At 42.9% G+C, this 15,346-nt stretch overlaps 2 protein-coding genes across 3 annotated transcripts; one reads left to right on the forward strand and one right to left on the reverse strand.

The window, feature by feature from the left end:
- The first annotated feature begins 802 nt into the window (after positions 1–802).
- map3k12 (mitogen-activated protein kinase kinase kinase 12) lies at positions 803–7,945 on the forward strand. Its single transcript, XM_067239048.1, has 14 exons — positions 803–845; positions 2,329–2,879; positions 3,822–4,005; positions 4,111–4,302; positions 4,456–4,614; positions 4,729–4,887; positions 5,053–5,161; positions 5,280–5,389; positions 5,738–5,854; positions 5,990–6,124; positions 6,231–6,954; positions 7,043–7,110; positions 7,329–7,626; positions 7,796–7,945. The coding sequence occupies exons 2-14, from the start codon at positions 2,390–2,392 to the stop codon at positions 7,943–7,945; spliced, it is 2,895 nt and encodes a 964-aa protein (XP_067095149.1). The 5' UTR covers positions 803–845; positions 2,329–2,389.
- Positions 7,946–9,724: 1,779 nt separating this feature from the next.
- On the reverse strand, positions 9,725–14,989 carry pcbp2 (poly(rC) binding protein 2). 2 transcript variants are annotated; one of them, XM_067239975.1, is made up of 13 exons: positions 14,850–14,989; positions 13,875–14,008; positions 13,683–13,706; positions 13,513–13,545; positions 13,266–13,382; positions 13,044–13,175; positions 12,816–12,944; positions 12,635–12,709; positions 12,151–12,192; positions 11,523–11,595; positions 11,370–11,425; positions 11,062–11,231; positions 9,725–10,944 (listed from the first exon to the last, which is right to left on the reverse strand). In XM_067239975.1, exons 2-13 carry the CDS (start codon positions 13,941–13,943, stop codon positions 10,908–10,910), a joined length of 957 nt encoding a protein of 318 aa, XP_067096076.1. In that variant the 5' UTR covers positions 13,944–14,008; positions 14,850–14,989; the 3' UTR covers positions 9,725–10,907. The 2 variants fall into 2 exon arrangements, with proteins under 2 accessions (XP_067096076.1, XP_067096075.1); XM_067239974.1 differs by having other exon boundaries at positions 12,133–12,192.
- Between the last annotated feature and the right edge of the window lie 357 nt (positions 14,990–15,346).

Raw genomic sequence — 15,346 nt, forward strand, 5'->3', positions numbered from 1 at the left:
AGAATTTCAACTCCGCAAATTCAGTCAATACGGTCTGATGCCATCTATTGGACACACGACAACATTGCTTCACACCTGGCTCTTCTGAATGGGACTTCATAATGAACGCATCTACTGTATGGGCGAGTTGTGGACTTGTCCCCCATCCAGATGATAGTGGTGGTAGTGGTGGGCTTGGTCTCCGTGTGTGCAATAGTTTGTCACACAGTAATATTGACTTTGTGCTTATTAGGTCTGGTCACTGACTGTCTGGTCACTGACATACTGAAATACATCGCTATTTACTATTTGCATGTTTGTTAATTGGAAGGAAAATGTCATACATTAATTGCCTTCATACATGTCATACACATGAGAATCAGCATTGTTCCATTGTCCAAATATTCTACCGTACTTTTATTTGAGGTACGGCCTGTATAATTATAACAGTTTGAATTAATACATAATTGTATAATTTCATTTGTGTAAAATATGCAACGATACGATACGATACGATAAAGAATGAAGATGGAAAGAATTACAGAAGCCAGAGAATTTCTCATAGATGGCGATATTCGCGCCCCCTTGTGGGTTGCTCGCAACTTCGTGACGTCAATTCAGCACTGGGAAGGAGACAGCTCCCTCCCCCAACCCCTTGCGCGCCTCACGTTCCATGGGTCCCCGGTTATTGATAACACAATTTGCCCGCTGGGATTCGTTCTGATAACGTGAACTCGTGGGTAGGGACTTTCACTGGAAAACAAGATACCGTCCGAAGAGGAAAAACGACGATTGTTCATTATTATTGCATGTAGAAAGCTGAGCCCACCCCTCACTTGAATACGCGACATCAAACAGACAGAAAGGTATGGGAATGTCATACTATCAATTAATATGGAGCAAATATGAAACCAGGTATTTTCTGAGGTTCAGGTGTGTTGCATTTGCTGCTTGCATTATTTAATAATATTCATGTTAATTCTACGTTTTTGCTTAAATAATCGTCGATTAATGGGATAAATCATATTAGTGCACTGTGTTATATATTACGAAATATTTGTGTTGATGCCAATATCCAGTAAATCTACAGACAGACGCTGCGGCAGTTTGACTTGGCATGGACTCGTAGGGCTCGGGCTCAATTCATGCACGTCGACTGTGATGCTAGTGAGTGTCATCATCACATCCTCGGTTATTTAAAGATTGATCTTTCTGCGTTTGTGTGCACTGCTATTTCCCAAAGGCCCAGCTTCTTTCCATTTCACGCTTTCAATTCGTACAGTCGTAGCGGTTCCCATGCAGTGGTGCAGTATAGGCTAGAGGTCTTCTGTACAATGTGAATTGAGTACAGTACGTGGTATATACCCCCCCCCCTCCTCACCTCCAATGCATATATACTGTACATAATGGGGTTAGTTATGCAATAGTGTCATATTCAACAACACAAAAACATTAAATATTTTAGCCCATAGTATTTTTCCATTTAAGTTTACGTATGTGATTAGCTTATTTCCATCATATTTACTACTAAATGAGTGATCAGTAAGGACAATTGCATGCCTACATCACAGTAAAGTCCAGCAATACAACCATCATAAAAACAGGGGACTATGCTATATTTCATAGATAGGATACACTTTGTAATCTGTCTATGATGTTCCTAGAAGAATGAGATTGGATGAAAGATGGTACCAGTGTAACCTCCTTCCTCAGTTCATTCATAAAACTGCTCTCCATCTCAGCTGATTAGGCTGGTTTGATGGCCTATCATTCATAGCCATTGCAAATGGTCCACTGCATGATTCCTACACACCAACTGTCCTTTGGAAAACATTGTGAGGTACTACGGAGCTGTTCAGTGCTGAAACAGAATAGCATTAGGGCGTCAATAGAAAAGGCTATTATTAAGAAATCAAACTAACCTATATAAATTAAATATAAAAAGACATGCAAGAGTTGTATACATTTGCACTTGTGCATAGTAAAAATACCAGAATGTAAAAAAACATGCCTCTTTTCTTTTTAAATCACAAGTTTACTACTACTGTATACAACTGGACACTTTATCATATGTGTCGACATTTATGTGAGATTTATGTGCAGTTTTAGACTTTCTCAAATGGTTGTCATACTACTGAATATTATATTACACTGTGAATCTTTTATGCAGGTTTCTATGCCTTTGGTGTTACACTGTGAATTAACCAAGTAAACGGCGTTGCAGCAAAATATAATTCAGGATATAAGCCTTGTTAATAACATGTAAGAACATTAAGGTCTGATTGTAGGTACATTACAACCAGACTTTTTGACACTACTAATCATTAACATCTCTATCTCTTCACCTAGGCCTTCCCCTCTCCCTCTCAACTTCCATCCCTCTGGGACTGTTGTGTTGGGGAACCCCCTGATGAGTGGAACCTGCATCCATGAGCCCCGTGCCCCCTCCCCATCCCTTTCAGGCTTTAGCACACCCATCTCAGAGCCCCCTTATTGCAGGCTAGATGCAGACACCCCAGCCTGCACCCCTGAAACTGACCTGACCCCCACCCAGTGTGTCCTCCGCAATGTGCTGTCCATCGATACAGGGGGACAGAGTAGCCCAGCAGGGGGAGGAGGATGCCCTCACACCTGTGGTAACAGCCCCACCCCCAGCGATGGCCCCCCCACCCACTTTGACAACAGTGTGCTCAAACTGCATGAGCATGAGGCCTGCCAGTGTGGGGGTGGGGCAGAGGCTGGCCTCAGCTCAGAGGCCGGGGCTGTTCGTAGCCAATCAGACAACATCCGACTTCAGTCAGGAAGTGGAGGTTTTCTAGAGGGACTGTTTGGCTGCCTGAAGCCAGTCTGGACGATGATTGGGAAAGCCTACTCAACTGAACATAAGCATAATCAGGAAGGTGCATGGAGTGAGTATGACCTTCGTGTAACTGTATTCAACTCATAGTTTCCTCAATGTAAGGTTATACTGTAAATTCCAGCCTTGTACAAAACAGGCAGGAAGCCTTGTAGGGTGGAAGATACTGAATTATTTTCCACTTCCAAATGCTAGTCGACCACTGTGTAAAGTATTTGACGGAAGACAGTAACCATGGAAATGCATTATATCTAATACAAGTGGGCAGGAGATGTTGGTCCATGCTTATTGTTTTCATCAAGAAGCACTTTGTGACTGCTACTTTGTCCTGCTCTGTGTCTGCATGGCATAGCACTGCTGGCGTGGGCTGGAGCTTCATTCACAGCCATAGCCCCAGCCAGCATTCACGGCTGGTTAGTGAGAGGCACATACCACTGCCTGCCTCCAAAGCAGTAGGCCCCAAGGGAGGACAAGACTTCAGTGGACCTCATGAAGAATTGATCTGCGAGTCTCTCTCATTCTGTCAGGCTTATCTCTTCTCCAAGTGACTAGACTCCCTCATTCATGTGTTTCTCCCACAGATGATGGAGAGATTAGCTGTTTCCCTTCTTCTGTATGTTGTACTACAACATACAACATGCAGTGCTATGTCGAATCTAGCAACAGACTACTGAACTGTATATTTACATTTAGTCATTTGGCAGACGCTCTTATCCAGAGCAACTTACAGTAAGTACAGGGACATTCCCCCAGAGGCAAGTAGGGTGAAGTGCCTTGCCCAAGGACACAACGTCATTTGACACGGCCGGGAATCGAACTGGCAACCTTCAGATTACTAGCCCGATTCCCTAACTGCTCAGCCACCTGACTCCCTATGTATATGATACAGAACATTTCATCTGGTTTGATTGTTGGACGTCTGTCCTCCCGTCAGCTGTTGTTAACATACTCTGTCCTTGTGTTGATGGTTTTGCAATGCATTTAGAATCCTGGGAGGTTCCATTTGAGGAGATATCTGACCTGCAGTGGGTGGGCAGTGGTGCACAGGGCGCTGTATTCCTGGGAAAGTTTCATGGAGAGGATGTAGCCGTGAAGAAAGTGCGGGACATCAAAGAGACGGAGATAAAACACCTTCGCAAACTTAAGCATCCCAACATCATCACTTTCAAGTGAGAAATTGCTAACTCTTTCCTTTCCTCTAGCCCTAACCCATCAGACTGTCATGAACTTGAACTGCACTCATCTTATATCTCTCTCTATTTTCATTCCTTCAGGGGTATCTGCACTCAGGCCCCCTGCTACTGTATTCTGATGGAGTACTGTGCTCAGGGCCAGCTGTATGAGGTGCTGCGGGCTGGCCGTAAGATCACCCCCTCTCTCATGGTGGATTGGTCCATGGGCATCGCCGGGGGCATGAACTACCTGCACCTCCACAAAATAATTCACCGAGACCTCAAGTCTCCTAAGTGAGTTCCTTCCCTCATGAACATTAGGTTCAATACTATCACATAAATCCAATTCCCTGAAATCCCCAAAGAGATCAGAGTGTACTTATGTTGATGACAGGCTCGAGGATTTAGTTGATGTTTTTTGTCTCCCTTCTCTCTGCAAATGGTCAGCATGCTGATCACTCATGATGATCTGGTGAAGATCTCAGACTTTGGAACTTCCAAGGAGCTCAGTGACAAGAGCACCAAGATGTCCTTCGCCGGTACGGTGGCTTGGATGGCCCCTGAGGTCATACGGAATGAGCCGGTCTCAGAGAAGGTGGACATCTGGTGAGAGATACTGTTAAATCTTAAATCTTTATCAGCACATAAAAAGCACCTTCCTGGCTAAAGTCACAACTGTTAATACTACTATAACGGATGATGTGTTGATGTGTTCTGTAGGTCGTTTGGGGTGGTGTTGTGGGAGATGTTGACAGGAGAGGTCCCCTACAAAGATGTGGATTCCTCTGCTATCATCTGGGGTGTGGGCAACAACAGCCTCCAGTTGCCTATACCTGAGAGCTGCCCTGACGGCTTCAAGATCCTCCTGAGGCAGTGTTGGTGAGTAGAGAGAAAGGATGGGGTACAATGATTGCAAGGGAAACAATTTGTCTCCACTTAAACATTCATTAGATGGAATTGGTCCTTGTGGACCCATATAGATTTTTCCGACAGATCGTAAATGTACAAAGGTGTCGCTCTGAAAAGATATTCTTGGCTTTTCAGGAACTGTAAACCCAGAAATAGACCCTCCTTCCGTCAGATCCTCCTTCACCTGGATATAGCATCGGCTGATGTACTCTCAACCCCTCAAGAGACTTACTTCAAGTCTCAGGTACTGGGCAGTAGATCTCATGAAATCTAGTGTAGTGCAGGAGTCATAAATATGTGGACAAATTCACACACACGTGCACACGAACAGTATGTACGTATGTGCACTGTGTATTCCTCAGGCTGAGTGGCGGGAGGAGGTGAAGCAGCACTTTGAGAAGATTAAGTCTGAGGGCACCTGTCTGCACCGACTGGATGAGGAACTGATCAACCGCCGCCGGGAAGAACTCAGGTATGTAGGGCAGCTCACCATGGTTACTGTTCCTGCCTAGAATAATAAACAACCACAATATGCCATCCTGTTATCACATGTACTGGCGGTTACTGTGTTTCTGGGGCTGATGACATGCTGTAACCATGAGCCACAGTTCTGACCCAAACGTAGCCCTAGCCCCAAACTGTTTATTATATTGTTAAAAGAAACTGGGTTATGAGATCTTTGTTATAATTTCCCCTGCTTTTTTCAGCATGCTTCTTTTAACTGCACTGTTTGAGATGTAAAAGTGCCCAGAGTGCATTTCTTTCAAACAACATGACTCCCCTCATGCGAAAACCTGATGTGTTATTTTTGTTTTTTCAGGCATGCTCTGGACATCCGTGAGCACTATGAGCGGAAGCTGGAGAGGGCCAACAACCTCTACATGGAACTGAATGCAGTCATGCTGCAGCTGGAGCTCAAAGAGAGAGAGCTGCAGAGGTATGGCTGAGGCAAAGCACTCCACGTTTCTAACAAATGTCTAATGCCGATAGAGTTTGATTTGAATGTTTATGAGAAAATAACAATAAACATAAGGTAAAGTCCAATGAAAACGATCTACTAATTACTATGTAGGAGGGAGCAGTCTTTGGATAAGAAGTATCCAGGACTGTTCAAGCACCACAGCTCAAGACAGAGCAGCTCTTCCAATTCCATGGACAAGCTCATTAAGAAGCGAAATGTTCCACAGAAACTGCCCTCTGGAAAGAGGTAAGAGGTCACACCCAGAGTTAGGGAAAATATGGATAATATCAAGCTGAAGGTAGCAAGATGTTTGTGATCTTGACTATTTCACTTTTTTATTTCAATCTCACAGGCCAGACATCCTCAAGTCTGAGATGATCATCCCCAAGATGGACTCCTCTGTAACGCAGGTCACCATCCCTTCCGGCCCTAACAGGGCCTCTACATCCCCAAGCCGCTCTCGCAGGGTGAAGACCCGCCACCGCAAACCTGGCAAGGGCAGCAGCGGGGACCTAGCAGGGCTGAAGGCCACCCAGTCCTCCCCAAATGGAGACACATCCACTCAGGCCAACAGCTCTTCTATAGGGCCCTCTACACAACTCCTGGATCCCAGTGCAGCTCTGCGGGGCCTGAGCCACGAGCAGCAGACAAGACACCTCTCCTCTTCCAGCCCGGACCTCATCTCCAGCACTCTGGAGGCGGACGGCCAAAGGAAGGGGGACATTACCGTGGGGGGGTTGGAGAGGGGCGGCAGCCTCAGTGCTTCCGCAGGTCTGGGATCTGAGGGTGGGGCAGCCGGTCTGGATGACTTCACAGAGACCCCGCCGCGCAGTAATACGCCCAGTGAGGATGCAGCCTCATTCCCCTTCTCCAGCAGCCCTGACTCACCTTGTGGGAGGGGGGCTGCGGCAGGCAGGGGGTCTGTTCTGGGTTCACCACGCCTGCCCCACGATGGAGAAGACAAAGATGACGGAGCAGGGGCTGTGAGGTTGCCCCGAGGAGCATCAGGAGGCATTGGGAGTCAACACCTCACCCCTTCAGCCATACTCTACAGGGCAGCTATCACACGGAAACAGGTACGTAGCACGTAAATCAGCCAGTACACATTCACAATGCACCCTTTTTATAGCTTGTGTTTCATTGGTTGCTCATCTGTACCTACAGAGGCGGGGGGTGTCATCAGAAGAGGAGGAGGGGGAAGTTGACAGTGAGGTGGAGTTGCCACGGAGACGGTGAGGAAGTTGCTGTCCTTCAGCAATAAAATACAAGGACTTTTTCGTTAACAGGTTTTCTTAATGGTTCATAAAATTAACCATTGATTCTAAACAATTTGCTTAAGTTAGCTTTAAGTGATTTTTTGGATCTTATATAATCTGCAGCAGGTAAATAACGTGCATTTTGAAATTGAAACAAACAACGTAAAACAAAATGTCTTGTTCTTTGTCCAAAGACGTCCGACCAGCATCATCAAGTGCCAGTCGGTGTCTACTTTCAGCTCTGAGAACCTGTCTGTCTCAGATGGCGAGGAGGGCCACACTACTGACCACTCCCACAGTGGAACGCCTGACGTGGTCAGCACCAACACAGACGACCGCCTAGACGACCGCAGCGATGACCTCCTGTCTCAGGGGTCAGAGATCCCGGCAGACAACACTGACCCGGCGCAGGCTTCTGACGGCCTGTCAGAAAGAGAGGGAGGCCTGCGCCAAGCCAAGGCTCAGCTGGACGCAGGACAGAATCCTAATGAGGTACTAGACTACCCTATTCACTCTAGCTCCAGGATTGTCTGTCTGTTATCTCCTCCTGTTATGTGATGTCCTCGAATTTAATTGGACGGTTATCACTAAAAGCATTGTAAAAACATTGCTCCATTTGCAAAGTGGCTTATTTCTTTTCTTACTCTCTTTGTGACTCAAGAGTCGGGTGCTGTGTGATGACTCGGACTGTGACAGTGCCGAGCTCGACCAGTCAGGAAGTGGAGAACCCAGCCGTCCACCCAGCGCTGGGGCCTGGGCTCCATGTGGAACCCAACCCGGGCCGTCACAAGGGTCCCCTCAGGGGCCTTAAACAGGCCTCACATAAGTCCAACCCCTGGACAGTAGAACAGATCAGAACTACAGCTACCTTATCATGAAGAACCATCACAGAGCCTACTGAACACCCAGTCTATCAATGCAGGACATGACTGATGTCAGAAGGGGTCATATAAACTCTGCTCAGACTATGACAAGTTAACATATGGAGCAATATGGGTTTGTTAGGAAGCAAATCTTCATCAGATAACATAGTTGGTTTGTCATTAAATGGCAGCAGCTTCTTTGGCAGCTTGTGACATCAGACACATGTCATTTAGATGTAGTTGGGGTTTTGATTGAGGATTTAGGTCAATTGTTAACCAGGTACATTTAGCCACTGCTCCAGTTAAGCAAAAAAAAAACTCAAGTACGCATACACACCTGTGCACTCAAACACAAACACAATTAATTTTCTTTTTAACCTGATATTGATCCTGTACAATCACTTCTCTGGGAAGACCCTGATATCCAATAAACTCATACATCCCATACTAATAAATATGTACAGTAGATATCATTAATTCAGAAATATCTAAATGTATTTTATGTGTAAGATAAAAAGAAATCGGATGTAAAAATGAATGGTATGCAGCCCAAATAAACAAATGCATGACTACACTTTATAATTTTAGTTTTGGATGTGTCCGTTTTATATTTTGTGAGGTTTACACTTTTTTATCCTGAAAGTATTATTTCACTAAAAGTTTTTGTTAATGAATTGTTGTTGGCACCCAAAAAAATGTATGATGTCATAATGGAATGAAAATGTCACCAAAATGTTTTACTCTTTCAAAACATACTTCATGATTAGGGCCATCAGCTGTTAATGTGGAATACTTCTTTGGATTTTGAGTCCCTACCACTGAGTTTTAAATAGACTCATCCCTTTAAGATCACTAAGTAGCCAGATCAGAGATAGAATACTGCTCTCTGGTGGTAGTTTAACAAGTACCATTTGAATTTAATAGAGGTTTTGTTTTTATACAGCATTGCACATTGTACCTGTAAAATATGAATTATATCAAAATCAAATACTATGAGCAACAATAAAAAAAATGTATTGGGTAAAAAAAGAGTTGTCTTGGTTGTTCATACAGTACTGTGCATAAGTCTTGGGCACCCAAGATTTTTTACACAAATAATGTGTTATACTGTATTTCTTCAATTAAGTGCTACAGCTTTTCTTGAATTACATGTTTCGATGAGGGCGGTGTGTACACGAGGGCAGCTTTTATCATTATTATTTAATCGTAATTAAGAACAGCACAGGAATTGCGCAAAGCAGTTTATTAATTAGTAGGCGACATCTCTGGTGTCTCGTCGGTGAGGAGGCAGATGAGGATACTAATAATGATGCATAAAGTTTTGTACAGTACCTATTTGTAGTAAAAATACATTGGAATTATAGTAAATTTAAAGTTAATGTTGCTGCATTTTTTCGTTTAAGTATATCAGATTTGAAAACGTTTAATCAAACAAATATATGTAATATAATTTATTTATTTATGCAGAAGTATAAAAGTGCAATTTTGCTAAACTTTTTGTAATTTCTTTTTAATTTCATTATTTCTTAAAGCATTTTTCCTTAACCTTTATTTTTTATTGTGCCCAAGACTTTTTCACAGTACTGTACATAATAATCATTTAGAAGAATCTGGTTTTGTTTGCCCAAACACAAACCATAGACCATTGTATGATCACAATTTAATTTCAGCATATTGAATAATATACTTTCTATAAACTTATGAGATTAACAAACAAGCAACCAAGGTCATTTTAAACATTTCACATATTTTTATTTCTGTATTTAAGTTCTGCAACAATTCAATTGCACCCAAATCTACAATATTTTGAAAACGTGCACAAAAATGTCAGTTTCTTCATCCTGCAAAGAATAATAAAAAATAAAATTTGACCCAGGCAAAAAGGATAGCAGGAAACTAGTATTATTTCTATAATCTTTTTAGTTATATTAATTAAATAACTCAGCATGATACTTATATCAAGACCAATAGGTCTTTTTTAGTTTAGCCCCTTGCAGCATCCCCCCCGTCCCTGCAGTTAAAAAAAATATTTTCTCTATTTAAAACAAACATTTCAATGTTATTATCATCATCATTATTACTATTTTAGTAATTTCAGGAGAAAAACATCTTTCACACAGGCGAAATCACCAAAGTGATGAAAATGATCGAAGTGACCATGCCCAACCCACCCCATTAGAATCCGGTACACAAAGCTCACACGTCCTGATTGACAGAAACTTAAAAGGATGAAAAGACAGGAATGACAAAACCATTATACAGCAAATGAAAATAAATGACACATAATGCAGTTTAAAATACTCCTCAACCTCCCACTTTAGAGGGAGAAATCAGTTCATTTCTGACACCATCGTCCATAATACAATTTTTAGAGCACATAATTTACACCTACGTTTAACCATTACCCAAAAAGCCTCATCCAGGAAGTTCAGCTTTAGATAGATAATGTCAAATATTAGTGAATTCTAACACAAGGAGCTGTGTATTAAATAAAAATAAATACATATAGATATTCATCAAATGAAGGGAAAGAACAGTCCATCTATGTTATTGGAGTTTTTTTCTTCATTTTTTCATTTTCTAAGAAAAATCTGACATAAAAAACATTAAATATGCCTTTTCAGATTTTTCCAAAACTTTTTTTCTGCTATATTAAGATCACAATAGATACATCCAAAAAGAACAACAAAACTTTAAAAAACTATATGCAATGGGAATTTTTAAAACAATAAATAAATAAAATACCAATACATTGTAATTGTAATTACAACCGAGTAGGTGTAGAACCAAAGGAAAGAACAAAAGGTAAGTTCAGAGGACTTTTAACATTAACTTCAGTGAGGGACCTCTTGGTAAAAAGTAAGGGGGGGGGGGGGGGGTTACGTTAGGTGCTGATTAAGGTCATCCATATCAGTTGGCTGCCAGTCCAGTGGCTTCAGAAGACAGCCTGAAAAATACAAAGGTGAACCAAATATGACTACTATTACAGGGGAGCAGAATATTTCACAATGATACTGAAAATGTATTATTTAAATGTGGTTATAAGTTGTGGTGTAGCTCTTACCTGGCATTGATCAGGTACTCAGCCAGGCTGATGCTCGCAGGGGAACCTGTGATGGTGACCTGCCTGTCTGAGGAGCCCTCGACTGGGTTGGCGATCTTTATCTGGGCCCCTGACATCTGACGGATCTCATTGATCTTCGCTCCCTGACGGCCAATGATGCAGCCAATCAACTGAGGGACAGGAGGAGAGAGGTGAGCATCAGGGACAAAAGGGTATTCCTGTCATTAGACAATTAGAAAGCGCAACTCTGCAAACTATTGGAATCCTTCACCAGAGTGGCTCAAGTAGTTGGAGTATACCACACTCACATCGTTTGGAATGGTCAGCTCATGAGAACCAGTTTGTGCAGATGCATCCATCCCAGCTTCAAATAGAGAGAGCACATAAGAAACCCTGAGTGATCTTGTATGGTTAAAACCTGGAACAAATAGAATGCCTTCTGCTGTCCTAGATCCACCTACCCTGGAAGCCCTGGTTACTCGGGGCGATGGGGAAGGGGCTCTGCTGCATGGCCAGCTGGTGAAGCTTGGTGAGCTGCAGAGGCACAGAAGTGTGGGGGGGATGGAGAACAGGAAGTGGAGAGGGGGGAGGGGTAGAGAACAGGAAGTGGAGAGGGGGGGGATAAGGCAGAGATGGAAGGCTCTGATCAGCATGAGTGCTTTGGCCGAGTTCATTACAACAGACGTCAAAAGTAAATAGGCCATTGACACAATGGCCTATACAAACAGCTACAGTGCTGTTTTGCTAACAGTTACCCAACAAAGACTAATAATTTGCAAGTACCACAGGATCCAACACAAATCAGGCACATGGTAGACCACTATTGGATATACATATTAGTGATGAAAGAAAGAAAATGAATGACATTTTCAATGGAACAATGGAGCACAATGGAAACAGCCACATTGTTACAGTCAGTGTTAGCAACTACAAATCATTTTCTCAAATTGTCAGATGCAGTTCAGATTAAGCAGAGATGCTATGAGATAGTGGGTACAGGGTGAATTGTGAGAGGGTATCATGACTACCCAGGACCATTCACTGTATGTGTAAATTAATGGGCTCACTTACAGAGGGACCTTCACTTACGTCAGGCTGTGGAATGGCGTGCTGTCCTTGGACAGCATATGCCTGCAATGACAGAACAGCTCTTAGGAGGGTGTAGGATGGAAAAAGACATGCCCACCCACTCACACAAACGGGGGCTGAGATATTCAGTAAACCTTTGCTTCTGCAAGTCTGACACAAGCCGTTGGTGTTTTGGCCATCAACACACAATAATGGGCAGAGCACACATAAGCATGCTGATACGAGTCTCGGGCACGTGCACCCAGCATCAGGCAGCTACTCTGAACTGCTTCAGGGCACTTCTCATCCCCAAGATAGAAACTCTGGAGGCTATTTGGCCATGATGTCAACGTCTGCACAAAGCAGATTAGCACCAAGCACTGTAGTGTAGATCTATAAATTACTATCTACCACTGCAATGTGAACAAGAAAAACAAGACTGCCAGTAAAATAAGCTTGTTCACAAATGCATTGAGGCAGATATGAATGATTGAATCTTATTTACCTGACCACCTGCAAATATGACAGGAGATCCTGAGGGTTTGGGTCTGTAAGGGATGGTAACACCTTTAGGGGGAGACTGGAGAGAAAGAGATATAACAATTAGCAATGCAGAGATGCCACAAATGGTATCATTTGATCGAATGTGCGTGCAAAACAGGCAATGTACCATGTGTCCCTCTTACCTCAAGCATTACAACGCAAATTTGCTTTACACACTCAATGATGGACTGAGGAGTCCCTGCAATAGTAATGGCACGCTCTGTTGAGTTAGGAAGCATGTCCCCTGCTACCTGTACCTGAGCTCCTGTTGACTGAGGACAGACAGGAAGAGAAATTACTGATGGGCATCAATTGCACAGCTCAGCTCTCTGTAAAAGTGAACTGTTCACTTGTCTTTTAGCTGCACCAACCTCTCTGATCTCCTTGATTTTGCAGCCGCCCTTGCCAATGAGGGAGCCACACTGGCTAGCAGGCACGACAATTCGCAGAGTAACAGGTGGTTTGCTGGTGGCCGTGCTGTTCGTCATTGAACTGCTAATGTCCTGCAGAGAGGAAAGATAAAATAGATGGATGCTCAATTATCATGCATCCATTTGAAGTATTTAAAAAAAAAAAGCTAAAAGTCAACTAACCTCCTCCAGTTTTTCAATGATCATAGAGAAGGCTTTGAAGATGGCGGTGGTGGGGCCAGCCAGGGTGATAATCCTCTCTGGGCAGTTCCCCTCTGAGATGTTGATACGAGCACCACTCTGCATGATTTATAAGACAAGATGGTGAAAGAATACCAATGATAAACCAATGCCCGGTCAAGCAGGAGGCACACCACTGACTACTAATGCCACATTTGGATCTCCACCTGCAGCCAGGAGGCTTACATACCTCCTCTCTCATCTTCTTCACTGACTCTCCCTTCTGCAGAAAGAGCAACAACACACAATGTTTACACAACAAACTTCACCAGAGGACTGGTTTCACTCTTTAAGACGTGGTCGTAGTGTAAACTAAAGCTAAATTAAAACAGACTAAGACAGTATTTAAAAGTAACTAACCTTGCCAATAATGCTCCCGACTTCCTGTAATAAGAAACAATAATATATTGTGATGATTGTGATGGCACAGGGAAATAATAAAACTTGATTGATTGTTGTCTTGCAGTGTAAAAACGTAACTTACATGCGATATGAGTGACATTTACAGATGGGACCTCCTGGTCTTTATAAATCTGCACACAGTACACTCACCTTCCCATGCATGAGTAGTCGAATGGTTAGGGTGACATTGAGTCCTCCTTCAACCACACCAGAATCCATAGCTGCTGCACTGTTTGAAGACTAAACTTGCCAAGAAAAAAAGTATTTCGTTGCAGGTACCAGGTCTACAAGAAGAGGAGATGCACACAAAGTAAATGCTTTGTCAGTAGAATTAACACCAACTAGCCTTCATAGTTCAATACTGAAATCACGGATGATAGAATCTGTAGTAATCAGGCAGTTAGCCATCTCCCTTCCGACCCATCAAGGAAGGAACCTGAGATAAGACTAGCTAGTTTATAAGTATACTGACATTTAGCAGACTTAATCACATAGTTACCAAGTCTTCCTGCGGTTAAAATATTGAATATAAGTCTAATGTTAGCTACAAGAACTACGTACTTGATTTGTACGTACAAATAGTTCAACGCCATCAACGGTATGGCCAGCTAGCCAAGTCTGTCAGTTGATGAATTTTTGCATCGTTGTTTTGTAGCTAAGGTGTTTAGCTCACTCTGCTAGCTGGCTAGTGCCAGCCAAGTAGCTAGCTAGCATCTGGATAGTTACCCCAGTTCGGCGAAGCAAGATAGCTAACTAGCTCTAGTCTAGGTACAGATCAAATCATAGCGAGCAGATTTACCTACTAAAGCCACTAACATAATAAAGACAGGTAACCATTCTCAATGCAGCCATATTACATAATTTAAAGTGCAGTTGATTATTCGATAGCTAACTATAGCCTAATAATCATGTTTAGTTAGCAAGACCGGGTGTCATTCAATCAGTATGATACGTTACTAGCTAGTTGACAGAAAAAACTGCTAGTTAGCTAGCTAGCTGCGAATTTAGCTTAGCATGTACGGTAATCCGCTGTTCTGAATGTTGCGGCCTATAAAACTCATTGAGGCGCTCCGTTAACCCTGTCCTTCACTGAAGAAGAAAACACAGAAGTTTGGGCAGCCTTACCTGCACCGTCCTTTGAAATGTAATCAGGGGGAGGGTAGGGTGGCGAGGGTAGAAGGGGAGAGGTTCGGGAGGGAGTTTTAAGAGGATTCGGGGAAGAGGGAAGAGACGCTGCTACTCGATCAGGCTCCACTCTGCTGCTTAGCACAAAAGACAACAAAGTGAAAATCGTTCAACTTTCACCTTTGAACCGAACTTTCCGCCCCCTCTCAAGACGCCCGCCCACAAGAGATATATATTTTTTTAAAGAAAGCAAGCAAGAAAGAAAAATATAGATCAATTAAAATGAGAAGAGTATACAAATCACAAGACCAATTATATTTAAACATTTTAACAAAAGGTCTGAAGTGCCACACGATTCGATAGCTCTGATGACTTATTAAACCAAATACTCTAATCAAGTCAATAATTGCAAAGTAAAATATTTCCAAGCATCTCGTTGCATCTCTTTCCGAGGGCCTTGACAGTCTCCAAACTAGCTATTTTCAGTGTAATTTCAA

The sequence above is a fragment of the Osmerus mordax genome, chromosome 7, assembly GCF_038355195.1.
Source record: "Osmerus mordax isolate fOsmMor3 chromosome 7, fOsmMor3.pri, whole genome shotgun sequence".
Classification (NCBI taxonomy): Eukaryota; Metazoa; Chordata; class Actinopteri; order Osmeriformes; family Osmeridae; genus Osmerus; species Osmerus mordax.

Excerpts from the sequence above, each read along its gene's own strand:
- map3k12 (XM_067239048.1), top strand. The coding sequence starts at position 2,390 with ATGAGTGGAACCTGCATCCATGAGCCCCGTGCCCCCTCCCCATCCCTT. Across the intron at positions 6,955-7,042 it reads CAGCTATCACACGGAAACAG|AGGCGGGGGGTGTCATCAGA; the intron begins GTACGTAGCACG and ends CTGTACCTACAG. Across the intron at positions 7,627-7,795 it reads CAGGACAGAATCCTAATGAG|AGTCGGGTGCTGTGTGATGA; the intron begins GTACTAGACTAC and ends TTGTGACTCAAG.
- pcbp2 (XM_067239974.1), bottom strand. The coding sequence starts at position 13,943 with ATGGATTCTGGTGTGGTTGAAGGAGGACTCAATGTCACCCTAACCATT. Across the intron at positions 12,710-12,815 it reads TTTGCGTTGTAATGCTTGAG|TCTCCCCCTAAAGGTGTTAC; the intron begins GTAAGAGGGACA and ends CTTTCTCTCCAG. Across the intron at positions 11,596-12,132 it reads ACGTAAGTGAAGGTCCCTCT|CTCACCAAGCTTCACCAGCT; the intron begins GTAAGTGAGCCC and ends GTGCCTCTGCAG.